General features: G+C 36.9%; 1 protein-coding gene across 25 annotated transcripts in view; it reads right to left on the reverse strand.

The window, feature by feature from the left end:
* The window catches only part of ATE1 (arginyltransferase 1), a 248009-nt gene that overhangs the window by 123725 nt on the left and 102151 nt on the right, over positions 1-22133 (reverse strand). For 23 of the 25 annotated variants that reach the window (XM_077126243.1, XM_077126241.1, XM_077126240.1 and 20 more), the window contains 2 exons: positions 21633-21814; positions 16011-16110 (listed from right to left, as the gene is read on the reverse strand). The exons of the other annotated variants lie outside the window; for them this stretch is intronic. In XM_077126243.1, the coding sequence (XP_076982358.1) occupies positions 16011-16110; positions 21633-21814 (282 nt within the window). The remainder of the gene's footprint in view (positions 1-16010; positions 16111-21632; positions 21815-22133) is intronic. 25 annotated transcript variants of the gene reach the window in all.

Here is a 22133-nt window from a genome sequence, read left to right on the forward strand (position 1 = left end):
AGAGAACCCGCTCCGGTGAGATCGCCGAGGGGCGCGGGCTTCACCGGGCAGGGAGGCAAGCAGCCGGAGTCCCTCCCTTCCCCCTTCCCGGGCTGGCTGGGAGAACTGGACAGGCGGTACCCTCAAGCTGCAGAAGCTGGCGCCCACACCACGCGAGGCCCCCCGGACCAACTGAGAGAATTGGATCGGAAATCCCCAGGCCACGGAGAATGGTGACGGGGGGGGGGCCCTTCCAAACACGTGACTCCCCGGGAACGGTGCACTCTCCCGGGCGGGCCGCGGCGGCTGGCGCCCTCCTGCCATGCTTGGTGGCCCGGGCCGACTAGGAAATTCGGACGGGTGCTCTCCCGGGCTGCGGCGGCCGGCGACCCTCCCCGCATTCGGACCCCAGGCCGGCTGGCACTCTTCCAAGCCGCTTCAGCTGGCGAACCTCTTCGACGGCGAGAGTTTTCCAAAGTTAAAGGACCCACAGCACCTTTTACTGGTGGGACCCACAGACAAACGTGTGCCACGAGCACCACCTACTGGACAGGATAAGAAAAACAGAACCCAGAGATTTCACAGAAAAATCCTCCAAATTGTTGGGTCCAACACCCAGGGAAATCTGACTAAATGCCCAGACGCCAGCAGAAGATAACGGATCATGCTCAAAAAATTGAAAATATGGCCCAGTCAAAGGAACAAACCAATAGTTCAAATGAGATACAGGAGCTGAGACAACTAATGCTGAATATACGAACAGAAATGGAAAACCTCTTCAAAAACGAAATCAATAAATTGAGGGAGGACATGAAGAAGACATGGGCTGAACAAAAAGAAGAAATAGAAAAACTGAAAAAACAAATCACAGAACTTATGGAAGTGAAGGACAAAGTAGAAAAGATGGAAAAAACAATGGATACCTCGAATGATAGATTTAAAGAGACAGAAGATAGAATTAGTGATTTGGAGGATGGAACATCTGAATTCCAAAAAGAAAGAGAAAATATCGGGAAAAGAATGGAAAAATTTGAACAGGGTATCAGGGAACTCAAGGACAATATGAACTGCACAAATATACATGTTGTGGGTGTCCCAGAAGGAGAAGAGAAGGGAAAAGGAGGAGAAAAACTAATGGAAGAAATTTTCACTGAAAATTTCCCAACTCTTATGAAAGACCTAAAATTACAGATCCAAGTGCAGCGCACCCCAAAGAGATTAGACCCAAATAGGCGTTCTCCAAGACACTTACTAGTTAGAATGTCAGAGGTCAAAGAGAAAGAGAGGATCTTGAAAGCAGCAAGAGAAAAACAATCCATCACATACAAGGGAAACCCAATAAGACTATGTGTAGATTTCTCAGCAGAAACCATGGAGGCTAGAAGACAGTGGGATGATATATTGAAATTACTAAAAGAGAAAAACTGCCAACCAAGACTCCTATATCCAGAAAAATTGTCCTTCAAAAATGAGGGAGAAATTAAAACATTCTCAGACAAAAAGTCACTGAGAGAATTTGTGACCAACAGACCAGCTCTGCAAGAAACACTAAAGGAAGCACTAGAGTCAGATACGAAAAGACAGAAGAGAGAGGTATGGAGAAGAGTGTAGAAAGAAGGAAAGTCAGATATGATATATATAATACAAAAGGCAAAATGGTAGAGGAAAATATTATCCAAACAGTAATAACTCTAAATGTTAATGGACTGAATTCCCCAATCAAAAGACATAGACTGGCAGAATGGATAAAAAAACAGGATCCTTCTATATGCTGTCTACAGGAAACACATCTTAGACCCAAAGATAAACATAGGTTGAAAGTGAAAGGTTGGGAAAAGATATTTCATGCAAATAACAACCAGAAAAGAGCAGGAGTGGCTATACTAATATCCAACAAGTTAGACTTCAAATGTAAAACAGTTAAAAGAGACAAAGAAGGACACTATATATTAATAAAAGGAACAATTAAACAAGAAGACATAACAATCATAAATATTTATGCACCGAACCAGAATGCCCCAAAATACGTGAGGAATACACTGCAAACACTGAAAAGGGAAATAGACACAAATACCATAATAGTTGGAGACTTCAATTCACCACTCTCATCAATGGACAGAACATCTAGACAGAGGATCAATAAAGAAATAGAGAATCTGAATATTACTATAAAGGAGCTAGACTTAACAGACATTTATAGGACATTACATCCCACAACAGCAGGATACACCTTTTTCTCAAGTGCTCATGGATCATTCTCAAAGATAGACCATATGCTGGGTCACAAAGCAAGTCTTAACAAATTTAAAAAGATTGAAATCATACACAACACTTTCTCGGATCATAAAGGAATGAAGTTGGAAATCAATAATAGGTAGAGTGCCAGAAAATTCACAAATACGTGGAGGCTCAACAACACACTCTTAAACAACGAGTGGGTCAAAGAAGAAATTGCAAGAGAAATTAGTAAATACCTCGAGGCGAATGAAAATGAAAACACAACATACCAAAACTTATGGGACGCAGCAAAGGCAGTGCTAAGAGGGAAATTTATTGCCCAAAATGCCTATATCAGAAAAGAAGAAAGGGCAAAAATTCGGGAATTAACTGTCCACTTGGAAGAACTGGAGAAAGATCAGCAAACTAATCCCAAAGCAAGCAAAAGGAAAGAAATAACAAAGATCAGAGCAGAAATAAATGAAATTGAAAACATGAAAATAATAGAGAAAATCAATAAGACCAGAAGTTGGTTCTATGAGAAAATCAATAAGATTGATGGGCCCTTATCAAGATTGACAAAAAGAAGAAGAGAGAGGATGCAAATAAAAAAGATCGGAAATGGAAGAGGAGACATAACTACTGACCTCACAGAAATAAAGGAGGTAATAACAGGATACTATGAACAACTTTTACGCTAATAAATACAACAATTTAGATGAAATGGACGGGTTCCTGGAAAGACATGAACAACCAACTTTGACTCAAGAAGAAATAGATGACCTCAACAAACCAATCACAAGTAAAGAAATTGAATTAGTCATTCAAAAGCTTCCCAAAAAGAAAAGTCCAGGACCAGATGGCTTCACATGTGAATTCTACCAAACATTCCAGAAAGAATTAGTACCAACTCTCCTCAAACTCTTCAAAAAAATCGAAGTGGAGAGAAAACTACCTAATTCATTCTATGAAGCCAACATCACCCTCATACCAAAACCAGGCAAAGATATTACAAAAAAAGAAAACTACAGACCAATCTCTCTAATGAATACAGATGCAAAAATCCTCAATAAAATTCTAGCAAATCATATCCAACAACACATTAAAAGAATTATACATCATGACCAAGTAGGATTCATCCCAGGTATGCAAGGATGGTTCAACATAAGAAAATCAATAATGTAATACACCATATCAACAAATCAAAGCAGAAAAATCACATGATCATCTCAATTGATGCAGAGAAGGCATCTGACAAGATTCAACATCCTTTCCTGTTGAAAACACTTCAAAAGATAGGAATACAAGGGAACTTTCTTAAAATGATAGAGGGAATATATGAAAAACCCACAGCTAATATCATCCTCAATGGGGAAAAATTGAAAACTTTCCCCCTAAGATCAGGAACAAGACAAGGATGTCCACTATCACCACTATTATTCAACATTGTGTTGGAGGTTCTAGCCAGTGCAATTAGACAAGAAAAAGAAATACAAGGCATCAAAACTGGAAAGGAAGAAGTAAAACTATCACTGTTTGCAGATGATATGATACTATATGTCAAAAACCTGGAAAAATCCACAACAAAACTACTAGAGCTAATAAATGAGTACAGCAAAGTAGCAGGTTACAAGATCAACATTCAAAAATCTGTAGCATTTCTATACACTAGTAATGAACAAGCTGATGGGGAAATCAAGAAATGAATCCCATTTACAATTGCAACTAAAAGAAAAAAATACCTAGGAATAAATTTAAATAAAGAGACAAAAAAACCTATATAAAGAAAACTACAAAAAAACTGTCAAAAGAAATCACAGAAGACCTAAATAGATAGACGGGCATACTGTGTTCATGGATTGGAAGACTAAATATAGTTAAGATGTCAATCCTACCTAAATTGATGTACAGATTCAATGCAATACCAATCAAAATCCCAACAACTTATTTTTCAGAAATAGAAAAACCAATAAGCAAATTTATCTGGAAGGGCAGGGTGGCCCGAATTGCTAAAAACATCTTGAGGAAAAAAAACGAAGCTGGAGGTCTCGAGCTGCCTGACTTTAAGGCATATTATGAAGCCACAGTGGTCAAAACAGCATGGTATTGGCATAAAGATAGATATATCGACCAATGGAATCGAATAGAGTGCTCAGATATAGACCCTCTCATCTATGGACATTTGATCTTTGATAAGGCAGTCAAGCCAACTCACCTGGGACAGAACAGTCTCTTCAATAAATGGTGCCTAGAGAACTGGATATCCATATGCAAAAGAATGAAAGAGGACCCGTGTCTCACACCCTACACAAAAGTTAACTCAAAATGGATCAAAGATCTAAACATTAGGTCTAAGACCATAAAACAGTTAGAGGAAAATGTTGGGAGATCTCTTATGAAACTTACAATTGGAGGTGGTTTTATGGACCTTAAACCTAAAGCAAGAGCACTGAAGAAGGAAATAAATAAATGGGAGCTCCTCAAAATTAAACACTTTTGTGCATCAAAGAACTTCATCAAGAAAGTAGAAAGACAGCCTACACAATGGGAGACAATATTTGGAAATGACATATCAGATAAAGGTCTAGTATCCAGAATTTATAAAGAGACTGTTCATCTCAACAACAAAAAGACAGCCAACCCAATTACAAAATGGGAAAAAGACTTGAACAGATACCTATCAGAAGAGGAAATACAAATGGCCAAAAGGCACATGAAGAGATGCTCAATGTCCCTGGCCATTAGAGAAATGCAAATCAAAACCACAATGAGATATCATCTCACACCCACCAGAATGGCCATTATCAACAAAACAGAAAATGACAAGTGCTGGAGAGGATGCGGAGAAAGAGGCACACTTATCCACTGTTGGTGGGAATGTCAAATGGTGCAACCACTGTGGAAGGCGGTTTGGCGGTTCCTCAAAAAGCTGAATATAGAATTGCCATACGACCCAGCAATACCATTGCTGGGAATCTACTCAAAGGACTTAAGGGCAAAGTCGCAAACGGACATTTGCACACCAATGTTTATAGCAGTGTTATTTACAATTGCAAGGAGATGGAAACAGCCAAAATGTCCATCAACAGAAGAGTGGCTAAACAAACTGTGGTATATACATACGATGGAATATTATGCAGCTTTCGACAGGATAAACTTATGAAGCATGTAATAACATGGATGGACCTAGAGAACATTATGCTGAGTGAGTCTAGCCAAAAACTAAAGGACAAATACTGTATGGTCCCACTGATGTGAACCGACATTCGAGAATAAACTTGGAATATGTCATTGGTAACAGAGTCCAGCAGGAGTTAGAAACAAGGTAAGATAATGGGTAATTGGAGCTGAAGGGATACAGACTGTGCAACAGGACTAGATACAAAAACTCAAAAATGGACAGCACAATAATACCTAATTGTAAAGTAATCATGTTAAAACACTGAATGAAGAAGCATCTGAGCTATAGGTTTTTGTTTTTGTTTTTGTTTTTTTGTTTTTGTCTGTCTGGTTACTTGTTTGTCTGTTTTATTTTTTTACTATTGTTATTACTTTTATTTTTTTTCTCTATATTAACATTCTATATCTTTTTCTGTTGTGTTGGTAGTTCTTCTAAACCGATGCAAATGTACTAAGAAACGATGATCATGCATCTATGTGATGATGTTAAGAATTACTGATTGCATATGTAGAATGGTATGATTTCTATATGTTGGGTTAATTTCAAAAAAAAAAAAAAAAAAACTGCGGAGGGACTCTCTGCATGGGACATGACTCCCAGGGGTGTGGACCTTCCTGGCAGCATGGGACAGAGATCCTGGAATGAACTGAGACTCAGTATCAAGGGACTGAGAAAAACCCTAGAATGAGCTAAGAATTAACATCAAGGGATTGAGAGAAACTTCTCACAACTATCTCCAAAATCACTAAATATTCTACAAACTTTCAGAACCCTCTCTTCCCAAGATGATAAGGTGTTAATACAATATAATGGAGGAAATTTAAAGTTTTGTTTGAATGGTGAAATTTAGTCCCAGGACTTTTTTCCAGTCTGGGCTGTAATCTTACCACAATGCAAGTTTTATAGGTTTCAATAGCATCTTCAAATTTCAACAGATACTAATTTCTGGGGCTTAAGAAGGAGAAATGAGAACTCCTAAAATCATAAATTAGTGTGAGAATTCTTCCAACACAATCTTCATACTCTACTTATTATTACGGATATCTGAAATTTTGCCTAATAGATAAGAAATATTAAGCCTAGAAATATTTACAAAGAACTACAGCCTACTGTAACTATTTTTACAAACACTGGAAAAATGACAGCAAACAATATGGGGTACCATTTGAATAATGTAACATTTGGATTTCTCACAAATTGGCAGTACTACATAGAAGCACAAGTTGAAATTATTCTTGGAACACCGTTTATAGGATTTATGTAAAGTATACTTTGTATATAAACCTATTAATATTTATTTTTTTACAACATTATTTGCATCATTCAGACAGAACAGTAAATGCATACTCAATGTAACATGACAACAGTGACAAGCAAGAGCAACCAATTAATATGTGACTGCTCTCTCCTTCACACTCCTGACCTGGTTCTTAGAAAGGTCATCTTTACATGTCAGCAACATGTGTCAGGACTTCTGCTTGATATGAATGAATTCCTTCAAATCAGTAATGTTTCTATGTTGACTGTGAAAGCTTTAATTCTTGAAGGAGAATTATAATATTTCCCCCAATTTCTTGATTTCTCAACTGTTTTTTAATCATGATTCATGATTTAGGAAAATATAAATTTTCTGAGAAATGCCAGGAAGAAAGTCCCACATGGATATACTAATTTTCTTGTTAGTTTTACTCCACTGAAAAGAAAACTCAATCTGTTTTTGAACTGATCTCTAACTTATACCTGTAACTAATACCAGGGAATGTGGATAATCAGTTTCCAGCACTCCTTCTATCAAATGACACCTGTGGCTCTTGGGTCTTTTAGAGATGTAGAAACGTACTACTTTAAAAACACATATGAAATGGTATTATTCTATAGTGACCATGAAGCATTCTAAACTATCTTTATCCCTAAGTAAACAGAAGTCTCAGTCTTAGTTTCTGATAGAACATTTGGAACAGGGATCAAATAAATAACATGGCATTCTGCCATATGCCCTGAACTGTTCTCCTCAAATTCAATGGCTCAGTTTGCCAGATAAATAAATAAGAACATTATATTTGTGCTAGTATATTCTAAGATGCTCTTTCCTGATTTAATGGCTTACAGTTAAATATTAGTCAGAATGTCATCAAGGATGATACGCAGCTTGAAGTCCTAGCAAAACCATACTAAATTCTTACATCAATGGAGTCAAATAGCTATTTTACTCAGATAATAAATATCTGGAGTTCTAAGAGTTTTTTTATCCTGAAAGAATAAGGCCAACAACTGAAAGATACCCTATAGCACAAAACAGAATTTATTACTGAAAGGTACACAATGCTATAACACCAATCCCTAACATACAATGCAGTGCAATTTTCCTCTAAACAAAAGACAAGTGTCTACGTGCTGGGGCTTTTCATAAAGAGTTGCCTTATTGGTATAAAATAGTATAAGCCTCTCCTTTTCCCCAACATCTAAACTGAACTAAGAGGCCTGACTAATAGCACAAGCAAGTCATTTGGAAATTTGGGTACTATTTACCATTACACAAACATGGGACCTTGCCCCGACCTCCACGCCCTAATCTCCACGCTCTGATTCCTATGACCTCTGAGCTCCATGGATGCACCATGCCCTGCCCACACACCTACTCTCATGCAACCATGCCATGACCTCCCACTATCCCCCCTACAACAGCGCACTGGCCCTGCCACACTCTATATACCTGCACAACCCCCTGATATGCCTATAGCCATGCATTGTCTCTTTGCTTCAAGACCTACCAAGATGCATCCCATCCCTGTGACTCCTGTACTGTCCCCCCCCCCACCCACAACACTACACCCCACACAACACGCTCCTGGGCACAAGCGTAGCATGCCAGCCCCACACCTAGCCATACACCGCTGTGCCCCCCGCCCCACTTCAACCTGCACAACACCAGACTGGCAAATGCAAAACCTTAGATTACTGAAGGAAATCAACTTCCAAAGTAACCCTTTCAAGATAATCAAATGCCTCAAAGGCAACAGAAGATCACAAAGCATATGAAGATGCAGACAGCCTAATGAACAAATTAAAACCCTGGAGGAGACGAAGACTTAGGAACAACTAATCAAAGATGCTCATACAACTCTACCAATAAATTCAACAGGCTGGCTAGTGACATAAAGGAGATGAAGAAGATATTAGAAGAGCATAAAGAAGAATCTGAAAGAATAGAAAAATAGCAGATATCACAGAGATGAAAGACACTTAGACCAAATAAAAATACACTAGAGAGGAACACGGAACCTGCGCTCACAACGGCTGCAGCAGGCGTGGGCGGCCACGACAAAGACAACGTTTATTTATATACCAAGAGAACTGGAGTCTAAAGTGGAAGTGCAGAGCCCACAGGAGTCCATTGACAGGGAGATGGAGGCTAGGAAGTAAGCCAAGCCATGTTCCTTCAACGCACTACCCTCACCAGTGCAGCCCTGTGACCCACAACGAAGCCCACATGCCACAGCACCCAAACCCTGTCACCACCCTAAATCTCTATGCTCCAAGTGTTCCCGCCCCACCCATCCCCAGCACACATAGCTGCCCCACACCCCGACCACAAGTGCAGCCAATCCACCTTTCCTGCATGCCTCTTGAGCACTACCTGTTCCCTCTCTGCTCACTACAGGCAGTCACCAGAGCTAAAGGCTGCAGGTGCTAACCTCCATACCCAGGCCACACCCACCCCCTGCCCACAGTGTTGCACAACCTCACCCCGCCCCCCCTTGAGCTCTGCGCATTGCTTCATGGCACTCCTAGACCCGTGCATGCGCACAGCCCCCAATCACATCCTTTAGCTCTGGGAACATCAGTTTACAGTACTCTTAGAACTGTGCAGGCGCGTAGCCCTCAGCCATGCTTCTCAGGTCTAAGAAAATGCTGACCTGCACAGCCAGGTCATATCCGCCCCCAGCTCATGAAGGCATAAGGCTGATCTGCTGCCATAGTTCTGTGCATGCACACAAAGGGCCCCGCACCCTAGACCAGTGCACAGCAGGGTAATGCAACCCAGACCTGTGTACCTGCACAGCTACATCTTCCCTGGCTGCTGGGCACCCATGTTGACAAGCACTAGTATAACATTCTCAACCTTTGCCTATACCTGCACTGCAATTCATCACCACACTGTCGTGCTCTGCTCCATGCCCTGCATCCTCCTACACATCAACCCTGCAAATACAAAAGGCTTTAGACTACTGAAGGAAATCAACTCCCACATTAATGAATCAAGATATTTACATGTGACAAAAACATAATGCTGACTGATACAGCCTAGCCTAATGACCAAATTAAAACACCAGAGGAGACACAGACACTGAAACAACTAATCAAAGATGTTCATACAACTCTACTTAATAAAATAAGTGGGATGGCTAATGACGTAAAGGAGACCAAGAAGACAGTAGAAAACCATAAAGAGGAATTTGAAAGAATAAATAGAAAAATAGCAGATATCACAGAGATTAAAGATTCTGTTGACCAAATAAAAAACAAAGTAGAGGCACACAACAGCAGATTTGAACAGACAGAAGAAAGAATAAGCAATATAGAGGTAGGATAACTGATTTCGAACACTCAAAACAGTAAATGGCAAAAAAAGATGGAAAACTTTGAGATGACTCTAAGGGAAATGATAGACAAAACAAAGTACACAAATAAAAGAATCACTGTTGTCCCAGAAGAAGAGAGTTGTAAAGGGCTAGGAAGAGTAGTTAAGGATGTAATAGGGAAAAACTTCCCAACCCTTATAAAGGACATAAATATATAAACCAAAGAAACCCAACGAACTCCAAACATAACAGATTCAAACAGGCCTTCCCCAAGACACATACTAATCAGTGTGTCAAATGTCAAAGAGAAGCAGAAAATTCTGAAAGCAGCAAGAGAAAAACAATCTACTACATACAAGGGAAATCAAATAAGACTGAGTTCAGACTACTCAACTAGCACCAGGAGGGGCAAGAAGGCAGTGGTATGATATATTTAAGATCCTGAAAGAGAAAGCTTTCCAGACAGTAATTCTGTACACAGCCAAACTGTTCCTCAAAACTTTAATCAAAGGAGAGAGTAAAATTTTCACAGACAAATAAATCCTGAAATAATCAGTCAACAAGACACCGGCCCTACAAGTTCTGCCAGTTGAAAAAAAAAGACAAGAGAGGGAGGTCTGAAGGACCAGTAAGGGTAACTAAAAGGACAAAAAGAGAAAGAGGGAAAAGAATATATATTTCTGACAAATAAAAAGATGGTGGATTCAAGAAATGCCTTTTCAGTAATAACTTAGAATGTTAATGGACTAAACTTACCAATTAAAAGATACAGATTGGCAGAATGGATTAAGAAATAGAATCCAGCTATATGCAGCTTACAAGAGACTCATCTGAGACAGAAGGATATAAATAGATTGAAAGTGAAAGGATGGAAAAAGATTTTCCATGCAAGGTGTAACCAAAAGAAAGCAGGTGTAGCTATACTAATATCAGATAAAATACACTTTGAACATAAAGACAACATAAGAGACAAAGGAGGACACTATATCTTAATTAAAGGGACAATTCACCAAGAAGAAATAGCAATCATAAACATATATGCTCCGAATCAAGGAGCTCCAAAGTACATGAGACACTAGCAAAACTGAAGGGAACAATAGATGTCTCAACAATAATATTAGGAGACCTCAATATACCACTCTCCTCTATAGATAGAACAACCAGACATAAGACCAACAAGGAAACAGAAGTTAAACAACTTGATAAATGAGTTAGAGCTAAGAGACCTATATGGATCATTGCACCCCAAAACACAAGGACCTACATTCTTCTCTAGTGCACTGTACTCATTGGAGAGAGACTGTAAGCTTTCCCCCTAAGATCAGGAATGAGACAAGGATGCCCACTGTCATCACTATTATTCAACATTGTGCTAGAAGCCCTAGCTAGAGCAATCAAGCAGGACAAAGAAATATAAGGCATCCAAACTGGAAAGGAAGAAGTAAAGCTTTCATTATTTCCAGATGACATCATAGTATACTTGGATGATCCTGAGAAATCTACAGCAAATTTACTTGAGCTAATAAACAAATTGAGCAAAGTGGTGGTATATAAGATTAATGTGCAAAAATCAGTAATGCTTCTATTCACAGGCAATGACCTAACTGAGGAGATAATTAAGGAAAAAATTCCATTCAAAATAGCAACTAAAAGAATCAACTAAGAATAAACTTAACTAGGGATGTAAAGGACCTGTACATAGAAAACTATATATCACTGTTAAAATAAGCCAAAGAAGATCTAAATAGGTGGGAAGACATTCCCTGCCCATGGATAGGATGGTAAAATGTAGTTACAATGTCAATTCTACTCAAATTGATCAACAGATTCAACACAGTAACAGTGAAAATTCCAACACGCTACTTTGAAGGCTCAGAACAGCCAGTTATCAAATTCGTTTGGAAGGGAAAGAGATCTCCCAATAGCTAAAAAATAATAAAAAAGAACAAAATGGGAGGATTAACATTTCCTGATTTTAAAGCTTATTATAAAGCCACAGTGATCAAAACAGCATGGCACTGGCCCAAAGACAGCAGTATAGACCAGTGGAATTGAATTAAGAGTGCAGATATAGATCACAAAAATCTATGGTCAACTGATCTTTGACAAGGCCCCAAATCCACTGAACTGAGCAAGGCTACATAGCATTCCCTTGGTCTATTCCTGAAATGCACCTACCCACAACCGTTCCAAATCTTCCCATGAGTTGACTTCTTGTCATTCAAATTTCAGCCTAAATACTACTCCTCTGAGAGGCCGTCTCTGACCATTTAATAGTTTTTATTCGTTTTGATATTTGTCTTCTGTACTAAAATATAAGTTCCATGAGAACACAAATCTTGTATGGTTCACTGGCTCTATTTCCAGGAGAAGCTCAGTAAGTATTTAATGAATGAAATAAGCCAGAAGGCAAGCAGGAATGGGGGTTCCACTTATGCAACTGGATTTTAAAAATAGTGAGGGTTCTGAAGCTATAATTCTAACAGATTTAGGTTAGATACAACAGATACAGATCAAGGAGAATAGAGGACTTATTTAAAATCTTACTAGATATGGGAAAGAGTTACATTTTCCAAGCAGAGCTATACCTAGGAAGGAGACTAAAGAACATAATAAAATATTTACCCCAGACTAGAGTCAACAAAGGTGTGATTTAAGTCTTCATGAAGAGAAAAGGGATGATGAAGCCTATGTTCAACATTTCCACTAGATTAAAAAAAGGAGAAATGGGAATAAAGAGTAATTTAGGATTTAGCTTATGCATAAGGAAAAATGTGCCAATGAATATGTTGTGAGACTATAATGCTTACTAAAGAAGGGAGTTAAAATCACAATCCTTGCAAATCTGAGATGAAAATACTTCTGTTTACAATGGCTTAAACACAAGCGCTACATTAGAGGAAGATGAATATAGAATGACTAGTTTTCTTTGATTTTTATTTGTATTGTTGAATTAATTTAGAGCTGGTTCCACTGAAATTAACTAGAATGAGCAAACACTAAGGAAAATAATATCAAATACATATTTTTTGTACAAAAATAAAAATGCTCATGCTTTTTCCTTCTGCAGAAAACATACATATCAGCTTACCAAGTAAATTAGTAATTCAGGCATCACAGAAATTCTTGAAAATCAAATTCAGAAGTTATCTACAAGGTACACTTAAATCTGAGCAAAAGAGAACCTCCAAATGCCAACAGAACACCTCAACCAGACTACCATGGTACCATGTCAGCATCCTTCCCTCAAAGCCATTTCATGTTCTAGAATGCACAATTTCTAGCGGGTACAAGGGTAGTTCCAGTGATAGAATTTCTTGCCTGCCATGCGGGATACTCGGGTTCAATTTCCAGTCCATGCACTTGCCAAAAAATAAACAAGCAAAACAAACAAAAATTAAAGAAACAAACAAAAATTCAACAAATGGTGCTGCAATAATAGGATACTCACATCGAAAAATAATGAAATGTGACCCTGCCATACAGCATACAAAGAAAAAAAAAGGAATCCACAATTTCTGACAATAGAATACTCACTTTCCCAGCCACTTAGTACTTAACCTCAAAGCGTTGGAACCATTCTGGATTATTCCCACATTTAGTTAATTGCCAAATGTGACAGTTTGAAAATATTACGTACTCCAGAAAAGCCATGTTTTAATCCTGATCGAATCTTGAAGGAGCAGCCATATCTTTTAATCCTGATTCAATACTGTAGGTTAGAAACTTCTGATTAGATTGTCTCCACAGAAGTGTGACAGACCCAATTGTGGGTGTGATCTTTTGATTAGATGGAGATGTGACTCTACTAAATCCAGGTGAGTCTTGATTAGATTACTAGAGTCTTTTAAAGGGAGATACTTTAAAGAAACCTAGGAAACAACAGAGCTGACAAAAACTTCAGAGTATATCTAACACAGATGTCAACACTGAAGGAACAGAGACACAGATGCCTGGAGATGCCTGGAACCCAGCAGACATTGCCATGAGGTGTTAAGCAGGTCAGAACCTGGAGAGAGCCAAGGGAAGTCAAGAAATAAAAGCCAGCCCCAGAGATGCAAATTGAGGAACCCCCAAAGGAACACAACTAAAAGCAACAAAGCCCAGGAGCAAGGGACTACCAGGTGACTATCAAATTGACAGACGTATTCCTGATCCATTGGCCTTCCTTGAATTAAGGTATCTTTCCTTAGATGCCCTTAGTTTGGACATTTTTACAGGCTTAGGAGTATAAACCTGTAACTTATTAAATTCCCCTTTTTAAAAGTCATTTCAGTTCTGGTATACTGCCTTCTGGCAGCTTACAAATTAATACACCAAATCTTGTACACTGTTTACTCGCAAAAAAAAAAAAAAGGAATGAGAATTTATGGAATAAAGAGATTTAAAAGACACATCAACCAAATGTAATGTACAGATCTTGTTTGGGTCCTAATGTAAACAAACCAATAGTAAAAAAAAAAAAGAGATTATGAGACAACTGAGGAAATATGAACACTGACTAGAGAACAGATGGCATTTAGAAATATTGTTAATACTTTTTTAGGTGTGATGATTGCATTTTGGTTATGTTTTCAAAGTGCTCTTATCTTTTATAAATACATACTAAAATATTTGCAGATGAAATGATATCTTGTTTTTGTTTCAAAATAAGTTTTATCAAAGGGGGATGGAGCTGGGACTGGGGGTAAAGAATAGATGCAATAAGATGCAGTGAAAATTGTTTAAACTGGGTAGAGTACATAAGGGTTTGAGTACAATTTTCTTTTCAATCTTGCATACACTTTACAATTTCCATAATTTTAAAAACTATTTACACATATGAACATATTTATATATTTTTATTTACACATGCCATATTCTTGGCTCTAAAAGCATCCACCATGCCCAACTGCTTAAATGCTTTAGATTAGCTTTTGAGAACCATTGTAGTGACCCTCTGGTAACCCTTTGTTCTCTGTGTATGTCATGGGTACTGCCATCTATGAATCCTATTTGTCATGCTCCTTTCCTTGAAATGTATTTCCCTATAAGATCCACCTTTCTTAGACATCTGCTTCCTTTTGGTCAAATTCAATTTCTTACGTAAACCCTTTCCTCTTTCACCTCAGGTTTTAGTAAACCCTACCTCCTTCTAAATCCACTTACCAGATGTACTGACTTGTTTTAATTTTTGGTCATTGTTACGGTAGGTGGGAAATGGAGCATTAATTCCTTTCACTGTGCTAGATTTTCCAAAGCTTTTACAGGGGCAACTGACACTTAGAAAACATTAAGGAGTTTTGTTAAAAAGAGCCAGAAAAGGTAAAACCTTGTTTTTTTTCAAAGGAAAATTCTGAAATATATTTAAATCTAACAATAATACAAGGGATTACATGGCAAAGACTGTGGTTCTCATTACAGAAAGCCTAACTTCTGAGGCAGCAGAGACATACTTAATAACTCATTTGTACTTTCCATGGATGAAAATGAATCCTGTACCCCAGGATAAATATTTTATTTAAGATTCATTTTTTCTAAAATGAAAACATTGCAAACAAATACGGTATTATTGCAAATACTGAAACATCTTGTTGCTGCTTACACAGAGCTCCAGTTTTTCTGGTCTGTGACTGGGTATAAAGAAAACTACTGAACGGAGAGAGAAAGAATGAGGTCTGACGGGAGAACAGATTAAGATGCCCAGACAAAGAGAAGATTCTTAGTTGGCTTACTGCAGGAAGTGTGGTCCTACTGAAAGTTCCAGACTAACTGGGATTTTTATATATTCAGTTAATTTATACAGATTAATTCATTAAACAAATATGTATTTAAGTATCATTTAAATATGTATTTAATGCGGCAGGTACTGTTCTAGGCAGGGAACAAACTAGGCAATGAATACATGGGTTTCGTGAGAAGTTTAAGAGGCATTTAGAATTGATAATAATGTATTATCTATACCAGAAATGTACAAAAAAGTTTAAGATAAAAACTATGAAGTACTTACTAAAGTACTAATTTTCAATACTCTAAACTATAGCAGACACGTGAAATAAAATCAATTTTACCTTATATTTCATTTTGGGACATGAATGAATGTAGAAACCCATATAATAGTAGCTGAGTTGAGATGTTTTCTCATGAAGTTGCCTAGTAAAAGCAATTTCTCTGCCAAAAGAAGAAAAAGGAATAAGGTACAGTTAATTCTGGTTCCAACATTCAGAGAATTATGTAATTCAATGACAAAAAATTTGATGAAATCTGATATTAAGCTATCAAAAAAATCTAGGCCTTGAAAGAAAAACTATTTTAAAAGCACTATAAGATGATTTTTATTACAGACACAGCAATAAAACTAAATTATTTGAGCAAATGCACTTAAGTTCCAAGTTTTACAATTCATTATTCTAAAATTCAAATCATATAAAACTAAAGGGATCTAGTTAATATGACTTAATTCATATGCCTTGAGGTTCTCAAAGAATCTGGCTTACCAAGTTAAAAACAGTACAGAATACTTTAAGAAAATACAAAAGTTAATACATTTCAGAAAGAAAACTAAAAATACTAGAGAATAATTAATATGACCAATTATATGAAAATACTTTCAGCAGTTTATGGTACATAAATCCTTCCTATATCTAGATGCTACTTTAATATATCTTTTTCCTAAAACTAAAGGGGAAAAATCATATCTTATCGCAATTTTTCTATTTGTTAGCATAGGCAAGGATTACTTGAATAAAGAAATTGTCACCATCTTTACTGCAATGCCTATGTTTGATGTAGCTTTATTTTGTACTTGGATAAATCTTGGCACAGAATATCATCCTACTTGCCCAGATGAGTGATTAGTGGCATTTAAGAGTTTTAAGTGAAACTTCAATATATTTCTAAGGAATGAGAAAAATTATTCGTTTTGTTTGTTTCTCAGTCTTTCTTTTCTTTCTTCCTTTCCTTTTTTTTTTGGTAGCAAAAATGCTTGAAATTCATGGAGAAATTAATTTTTAAATTCAATATTCTATTATTATTATAATTTTTCTTGCATGAGCAGGCACCAGGAATTGAACCCAGTCTCCAGCATGGCAGGCAAAAATTCTGCCACAGAGCCACCATTGCACTGCCCAATATTCTACTATTTTTGCAGTTTGAAATTTAAATCTTTGAAGGGTCATTACCTTAAAAATTCATCTTTAAAATGAGAGTATTTCTAAATCCAAACAAACTAAACAATATTAGGCTATCACAGAAAAAGTCCTACTATTCCGAGAACCAATCCATTTCCAAGGTTCAAAATGAGGAAGGCCTGTGCTAATATAAACAAATACAGGACCATATAACTCTAACAAGGAATGTCCCAGCCACAGTCGGATGGGACTCCTTTGCCTGAGTCCTGCCCATCGAAGTGAACTTTATCATCGGTCCCCCAGTTGTTTGGGCCCTAAACTTATGAGTCATGTTTAAATGTTCTTTTTTCTCACCCCCATGTCCAATTCATTAGCAGTCCTATTGGCTTGATTTCCACAATATACCCTCAATCTGTCCACTTCTCACCACCTCCACCTTGGATATTTCTGTTCAATGCACCATTTATGGTTCATCTGGATGACTACGACACCTCTTAACTGGTTTCCCTGCCCGTCTATAATCCCCACACAGCAACTAAAGTGTTCTTTTACAATGCTATGCAGATTGGATAACCTCTTACACACACCTGCTTTGGGTTGGTATCACACTTAGACAAGATCTAAGCTCTCTACCTTGACCTACAAGGTCTACCCCTCCTCACCAAGGCCATCAACCTCTCTGTGCTCCTTGACTAGCACGCTATACATCCTTCTCCAGACCCTAGTCTGGCTTTCCTTTATTCTAAATGGCCAAACAAATGTCATATCTCAGGATACTTGGACTTGCTACCCTCAGATTTTTACATGACTGGCTCCTTTCCTTTTCCTCTCCTCAAATGCTACTCTTCACAGAAGTCATTCCTGATCACCCTATACAATTCAGGCCTCATGCCTGCCACCATTACTGATTTTATTTTCATCACAGTGCTATGGAATACGTAAAATTATGCTGTTGATTTTCTAATGTATGACTGCTCTGACAAAACTAGAAACTTTCTCTGCCTTACTTAGTTCTATAAACAATGCCAGGTAATATACATTGTAGTCAATAAATATTTGTTAAACAAATTAATTACATTTTTAAAAAGCAACTTGCTAAAAATATATGAATAAAAGCAATACTCATAATCCCCAATTCAAACATTTTTAATGTGCCCACTAGAATACATCAATATCTAAAACAATAAACTTTGAATTGATTGTAGGATTGTTTATGAAACCAAAGAAATTGAGGAAAAACCATCAAATTAGGTTTCACTGAAATACATTAAAATCAATGATGAAATAGGCAACCTGTAACCTACTCTACCCAATTTTGCTTCAAAATGTCAATATCTTCCCAGGCCATACACTTCCAAAAAAAAAAACCTCCAAAATGTCAATCTTCCAGGTGTTTTCTTCTCTTATAAAGTCAGTTACACATACTCTCAAGAGCACTAAAAGGAAGTGACAAGAGACAGTGCAAAGGCAATTTTTCCCTCAACTAACTGCGACAGCTTCTATGTTATCAGGCTCTTCAGTTAAAGAAAGCTCTCCAGGTCTAAGACTTTCAAGAAACATACCAAGTGATTAAGCTGCACTCTTTCTGATTCTGCAAGAAACTAATTATTTTCTACCTCAAACATTGTAGGATTTCTAAACCTTCTTTTAGTTTAATGTTTCATATATAAACTGGAACAGATTACATAGAAAATAAATATCATTCTTAATGCCCATCTGAGAAGTCAAGAAAAATCTATAGCTACACATTATAAATACACAAAAAGAAATAGCAATAATTTTCAAGTATTGGCTGATTTTGGTAAAAAGGAAACATGTTTTCTGAAATAAACTTCTGAAGTTATATAATGTGGACAAAAATAAACTTCTAAAGTTGCAAAATGTGAATGCTTTAAATTATCTGTTCTAATTTTAGTGAGAACAAAAGCCATGAATGCTTTCAAATTACTTTATTTAAAAAATGCAATTAAATATACAAGAAAAATAAGGGATTACTGAAGGTATCAGAAATATGAAACTGCATTTGCTATAATTTGGTATTATAAGAAAAGTCAGGTCAAAAATATCAAGATGAAGGTGCATGGGTGGTTCAGTGGTAGAATGCTTGCCTTCCATGCGGGAGACCTGGGTTCGATTTCCAGACCATGCACACACACAAAAAAGATGAAGAACTTTACATTGTGAGCCACGAAACAACAACATAAATCATCAATTATGGATGAGATATATATTTTTTCTATATCATTGATTTATGCTTATTTTATTATTGTCTTTCCTCTGTTTGCTTTGTGTTTTTTTCCCTTTTTAATTGTGAAAAATAACATATATACAAAAAAGCAATACATCTGAAAACATACCACAACAATTAGTTGTAGAACAGATTTCAGAGTTTGGTATGGGTTACAATGCCACAATTTCAGATTTTTACTTTTAGCTATTCCAAGAAGGATGAGATATTTAAAAAAAATAAAATTGTTGATTAAGGGGGTGGGCTGGTTTGAAAGGATTTATATATCTTAGAAAAGCCATGTTTTAATCCTAATCAATCCTGTGGGAGCAAGAGTTTCTTTTAATCCCTATTCAGCACTATAGGTTGGAAACTTGATTATCTCCATGGAGATGTGACTCAATCAATTGTGGTTATTAAACTTTATTACTTGAAGACGTGACTCGACCCATTCGGGTGGGTCTTGTTTAGTTTACAGGAATCCTATAAAAAAGGAAACATTTTGGAGAAAGCTGGAGATTCTGAGAGAGCAGAAAATGCTCAAAAACCACAAAGCAGAGAATGATGACAAAACAAGGAGAGAACTGCAGAGTCACGACAGAAAGATGAGAGAACCACGGAGTCCACCAGCCAGCGACCTTTGGAGATGAAGAAGGAAAGCACCCCCCAGGAAGCTTCATGAAACAAGAGGCCTGGAGAGAAAGCTGGCAGATGCTGTCATGTTTGCCATGTGCCCTTCCAGCTGAGAGAGAAATACTACATCATCAGCCTTCTCAAACCAAGGTACCTTTCTTCGGATGCCTTAGATTGGACATTTCTATAAGACTTGCTTTAATTTGGACAATTTCATAGCCTTAAAATTGTAAACTAGTAACTTATTAAATTTCCCTTTTTAAAAGCTGTTCCATTTCTGGTATATTGCATTCCGGCAGTTAGCAAACTAGAATAAGGGGTATAAATTTCCCTGGCAACATGAGACAGAACTCCTGGTATGAGATGGAAACCAGCATCATGGGACTAAGAAAGCCTTCTTGTTCAAAATGAGGGGAAGAGAAAAGAGACAAAATAAAAGTTTCAGTGGCTGAGAGAATTCAGAGTCAAGAGGTTATACTTATGCATTATATATATATATATATATATATCCCTTTTTAATTTATGGTGTATTGGAGAGGATGGAGGGAAATTCCTGAAACTGTTGAGCTGTGTTCTAGTAGCCTTGATTCTTGAAGACAACTGTATAACAATATAGTTTTTACAATGTGACTGTGTGATTGTGAAAACCTTGTGTCCAATGCTCCTTTTATCCACGGTATGGACAGATAAGTAAAATAATAAGGATAAAACATAAATAAACAATGTGGGGGGGCGATAAAGGGTAAAAAATTAGGTAGACTGAAATACTGATGGTCAATGACAGGGAGGGTAAGGGGTATGGATGTATGAGATTTTCCTGGAGTAATGCAAATGTTTTAAAAATGATCATCATGATGGATACATAACTATGTGGTGATACTGTGAGCCATAGATTATACACCATGTATGAACTGTATTGTGTGAAGATTTCTCAATAAAAATATTTTTTAAAAAAGAAGGAATATCAGCTCTTGACTTTTATAATTAAGAAAATGGAATATATTTAATAATTAAAATAAATAATTAAGAAGTATATCCGATTGTTAACTTGAACTATGTGAAATTAGGCATAAAGACTGGGAAACACTAAAGAGATAAATGACACGGTAATAATGAAGGAGAAAAATAAGAGTCAAGCTCCCAGGTGAACGAAAGAAAAATAATTCTCAACCTGCCATCTCCCCTCTACCACATATATATACAAACGAGCAGGAATAAAAATAAAGAAAAATATTTTTATAGAATTAAAAAAAAACCTTTTCACCACTAGGATAATGCACTTACAAAGGTCTGAGTTGTGTTGCATATATTTGAAGTCATGGACTTAAAAAGGGAATCATCTTTCGATAAGTGTCATAGAGTCAAGGTGACAGCCAGCGGCTCCCAGTCCTGTTCTGTACTTACACCAGATCTTTTAACTTTTAATTAATAATGAAAAAACATATGATAGCAATGACATGAAAAAAGTAAGTGTATACAACATTTAAGGTAGTGGTTCAGAAGGGGGCAGTACAATAAAAACATCCCACAAGTACAACAATTTATTATACACTGGACTAGATGGATACCTTCAAAGCCAGAGCAACAAAATATTATATCTACTATGTAATAAGATTTGTATTGTTAGATAATGAAAATATAATCAAATGAACAATGATTTGAAGTTTTATCTGACCCATTACAATTTCCAAAAGCAATCTTACCGTAGTGCAGAGTAGACACCCAAAGACAGATATGAATAATCAGGATCGTAATACAAATATACCGACGACACACAGTATGGAAGGATATCAATCACCCCCACAGCAATGATCCTTCCATCAAGCCAGTACTGCTGGTGAAAGGAGCCATAACCACAGTCTGGTCCATTAGGGGGATTCTCAGCCTATAAAAAAGTACACACATAAACACAAATAGTTTGCCATTTTTATTTTATAGTAAAAATCTTTAAAAAGTCAATGTATTATAGTTTTATTTTTCTCTGGTAAGTTCTTCTTCCCTGATCAGATTTTATGTTAAGCTGCAAAACTTTTTATTTATAGGAACTTTGACCCAACAAAAGAATGAAAAAGATAAATCAATTTAATTTTTTCCAACTCATTTGCTTCCAAATTCGACAGAAGAAATATAACATTTTATAGGATAATTGTATAATTCTGTTTCACACAGAGGTTGGAAAAGAAACAGTGTGGGAGAGAAAGAAA

The sequence above is a fragment of the Tamandua tetradactyla genome, chromosome 13 (genome assembly GCF_023851605.1).
Source record: "Tamandua tetradactyla isolate mTamTet1 chromosome 13, mTamTet1.pri, whole genome shotgun sequence".
In the NCBI taxonomy this organism is placed as follows: Eukaryota; Metazoa; Chordata; class Mammalia; order Pilosa; family Myrmecophagidae; genus Tamandua; species Tamandua tetradactyla.